Consider the following 4,496-nt stretch of genomic DNA (forward strand, 5'->3'; position numbering starts at 1 on the left):
AAGGTTGGTCTGGACCATTCGTAGCTCTCTCTTAGCGTTGTTTGAGCTCAAGACGCTAGACGCTAGTCGCTAGTCCAGTAAGCAACCAACTATGGCAGCGATCCAACGTGTCCTTGTATTAAATCAAAGACGGCGCCGGCCGCGGAGCCATTTAGTCCATGTAAAAAAAATTATTCTGCAAAACTTAAGCCCTTTTGACATTTTGCCTGACGTGGCTATATTAAAAAAAAATTCGCCTCCCAAGACAACTCATTATGGAGCTGCTGGACCTTCTCAGACCTGCGCTTGCCAGGCTAACGCGGCGGAATTTTGCTTTAAGCCCTGAAGTCCAGCTGCTTGCAGCGCTAAGGTTTTTTGCTACAGGGAGCTTCATCGAGGTCGTGGGAGAGGGCTACGGCTTAAGCAAGACCTCGGTGTGGAGGTGCGTCCACACTGTCACCAAAGCCCTTCTGCGCCATGCCGGGGATTACATTCGGCTGCTGGCAACACGTCAGGAGGTCCAGGAGGTGCACCAGGGCTGTCATGCCATTGCTGGCATTCCCAGAGTCTTGGGCCTGGTGGATGGCACACTCATCCCTATCGCCAATCCATCAGTGATTGATCAGGCGTACATATCGCGAAACGTATACGCGGCCATAAACGTGCAGGTTATAGTGGACCATAGGGGTGTGATCTCCGACCTGGTGGCAAGGTGGGCAGGAAGCACCCACGACAGGTTTGTCTGGGCCAATTCTGCCGTGGGTGAACAAGCGGAGAGAGAGGGGTTTGGTCAGAGCCTGTTCCTCGGGGATAGTGGATACCCTCTGAGAACATACTTATTCACACCGCTGACCAACCCACAGACTCGGGCTGAAAGAGCCTACAATGTTGCACACGTTCGCACGCGCAACGTTGTCGAGTGTGCAATTGGCATCTGGAAGCTGCACTTTCGGTGCCTGCACAAGTCGGCAGGAGGACTGCGGATGAAGCCTCACAGCTCTTGCGCAGTTACGGTGACAACGGCCATACTCCACAACATGGCTGTGCGTGGAGGCGCACCTATTCCGGAGGGGGAGGAGGAGGAGGTGGAAGCGGATGAGGAGGAAGATGGAGAGGGAGAAGTTGAGGTCCTCTATCCTCCACTGAGGGCTGAGGGCTGTTGATTTATATTTTCTTTTTGGATTAACTTGCTGAGCTATCATTAGCCATCATCCATGATTGAATGGACTTTTCTTTTGATTCGTATTATGATGAAATTTTTAGTTTTCTGAAAAATAAACGGGAGTTTCAAACCTTGCATCCATTAAATGTTCTGTGTGTGATTCTAATCCTTTAAACCTTTACTCTATCATGCCATTTTGTCCATTCCATAAGTGCTCTATGCAACGCCAATCACTGACAAAACATAACATATGAAACATAAGCTTCTCTTAAGGTTGGCGAAGGAGCCTACACGTTAGAATTTCTGAGTCAAAAGTTGACATATGCACAAATTACCACGTCACATTGCTGATTCATCTTCATTCATTTATTGGGCATTGACCGCAGGTCACATGGTTGTCAGAGGATTCCCTTTCCGCTGCTTTGCCTCATGCATAGCCTTACGCGTCGTCAAACACACAGATATGTACATTACAAACTAATGTCTTTATGCAGCCTCTTCAATTGAGCCTTTATATCTGAATGTGCACTTAGATTTACACTGCTTAATTTCCTTGTGGATAAATAAGGTATCTCATAGATAGCGCAAGATTGTATGCGTAGGTTTCCAATGGCAATAGGAATCAGTTGTTGACTCATTAAAGCTAGGGTAGGTAATCCTGTTCAGAAACACTTTTTTTTATACTGGGTGAAATGGTCCTTCCATCCTGAGAGTAGTCAATACATTATGTGTTCAGAAAAAGGAATGAAAACAATCAGACCTCTGTAGCAGCTGCAGGACAGTAAAAACTCTGACCAATCACTGCCACTCGGTCCGAGTGTAAAGAACCAATCAGATGCCTTCAGAGCCAGGAGGAGTGTCTTAGCAGTGTCAATCAAGTTCGCGTACGTGCTGATCACACCCCTCTCTTGCACAGCGCATACCGTCATTCAAAATCAAGATTGCCGGTGTGCCAAGCAGCTGTGCTAATGGCGGACAAACAACCAAAACTACCAATTTCTCGAGTGGAACCTGCTCATACAACACGACAGGTAAACGGAAAAAGACCGATGACGATAAACAAGCCCGTCGGAGCCCATTGACTCAGTGTTAAAACTCTAGCCGCATAACATACAGATAAAATGTCACACACTGTGCAAAGCAACAATTGAAACCTGCTAATTCACTGGCTTGTCATGTTGCTAAAATAATGTACTAGCAAACCTTATTTAGCATTACATATCGCTAGAATAATTATTTACATAGCCTACTGCAACGTTAGTTACCGTTATATTATCTTACTAGCTATTTATAACTCATAGAAAGAGTGCAACGTTATAAAGTTACATTACATGTATTGCATAATACGTAATGATTTGAGGACCAAGTTTGTAGTCAAAGTATGGGCAGGCCAGTCAATGTAAAGCATTTCGTCCCTACCAGTGAATGTGCCATAACTGTTTATCCGTCGTCATCAGTGACCCTGCATGTTTACTAGCCTGCGCGTTCACGGCAGGCTCCGCTGTGGGGGGAACTTTACATAACAAAATACATGTTTAACAGCTAGTAGGCCTAACGTTATGTTATGAATCTTACACGAAATTCATCTTCATCACAGTGCAACTAATGGAAATGGAAAAACGTGTATCAATGCAACCTGTTTTTAGCTTTGCCTTATAGTTATAACTAGCTCGTTAGCGAATCAAAAAATATATATTTTAAACTTTCCCAATATCGATATGATAGCTTGATAGTGAGTAGGCTACTAAAATACATCTTATTTGTTTATATTCATAATGATAAAGTTAGATTTTTTTATTACATATGATTCTGACATGATGCTACATGCACTGCGCTCCTTCCTCTCCGCTTGTCTCAGGTAAATGATGCGTCTTCCAGCTCAGCAGTCAGAGTCGCGCGTTCATGTGTTTTGGGGGCGTGGCTTTGGAAGGACCCCAGAAGGGAGAGGGTGGAGTAAATGGAAATAATGAGCTGTGTTTTATGGTGCTTAATTTAACCCCTTGTTTGGGTCTTAAATATAGACACCTTCTACCTTATTTTGTTTATTCTCAGGTTAGGTAAAGTCAGTCGAATTTGTTCTAAACAATAAGTATATAAATTTTCATACTTACAATTTAGTCGAAAGACTGCTCCGTGGTTTTGTTCAGCTCAATATTTGGTAAAACAGAGACTAAAGACAGGCAAGCTTATTAATTTCAATTAAATATAATTTTTATTACATACAGGTTAACTAGTTTACATAAAAGGTACTAAAATCTAAAATAAAATTAAAAGTAAATCAAAACCAATTAATCTACAAGCTTTCATCTTCATGAGGCGCAATGGCAAGGCATCTAACACTGGAGAGGCCGTCCTTGGTGAAACAGCGTCTAACTTTAACATTCTTTACAATACTTTTTATAGTCCACACGCCCTCCGCACAGGTTCAGTCCTTTACAGACAATCTGTCCAATCCGAAGTCTTGAACTGTCCTCCGTTCTGGAAATCCCCTTGTAACTCCATATATAAAGCTCTTTCCTTTGTTCTCCTTTGTTTGCTGCTCTGGACCCTCTGCCTTTCTCCTGCGTCTCATGCTCCTCATTAAACGGGTAATGCTTGCCATTTCTACTTTGCTAAGTTACATGTTTTTTTCCACTACTTAATGTTACTTCTATCTATTGATTAAATGCTTAAACATGAGTATATCATTATTACTTCTTGCATGCATTATTACAATAAAAGTTTATTACAAGAACAAAATACCGTGTCTTCTTTAATTACAACAGTTCAATAATAAAGACCTTTACAAAATCGTCTCCATTGTCTTCCTTAATAAAACAATTTCACAATAAAAGAATTATACAAAACAGTTTGCATTGTCTCTTTCTTAATAAACCAGATTCAATAAAAGACTTATACCAAACAATTTGCATTGTCTTTTTCTTAATAAACCAGATTCAATAAAAGACTTATACAAAACCATTTGCATTGTCTTTTTCTTAATAAACCAGATTGAATAAAAGACTTATATAAAACCATTTGCATTGTCTTTTTCTTAATAAACCAGATTCAATAAAAGACTTATACAAAACCATTTGCATTGTCTTTTTCTTAATAAACCAGATTCAATAAAAGACTTATACAAAACCATTTGCATTGTCTTTTTCTTAATAACACCCTATTCTAATAGGTTATATAGTTAGTTAGTAAGAATACAGAATAAATTGTATACACATATTTCATTTCTAAAACTACAATGGTGATTAATATCATATCCGCCCATGTATATGAGGCGTAATAAAATAATAAATTGCATGTTTACTTAACACGCCCCTTATGCAAATTTATTCTTTTATTTCCAAAGTCAAATACTGCA

General features: G+C 40.5%; 1 protein-coding gene across 1 annotated transcript; it reads left to right on the forward strand.

The window, feature by feature from the left end:
- Positions 1–254: 254 nt before the first annotated feature.
- Positions 255–1,142, forward strand: LOC308695675 (putative nuclease HARBI1; the record flags this gene model as incomplete). The annotated part of the gene is made up of 1 exon (XM_081373854.1): positions 255–1,142. One exon carries the CDS (start codon positions 255–257, stop codon positions 1,140–1,142), a length of 888 nt encoding a protein of 295 aa, XP_081229980.1.
- Positions 1,143–4,496: the final 3,354 nt, after the last annotated feature.

Source organism: Scardinius erythrophthalmus (genome assembly GCF_964197995.2).
Source record: "Scardinius erythrophthalmus genome assembly, chromosome: 9".
Lineage (NCBI taxonomy): Eukaryota > Metazoa > Chordata > Actinopteri > Cypriniformes > Leuciscidae > Scardinius > Scardinius erythrophthalmus.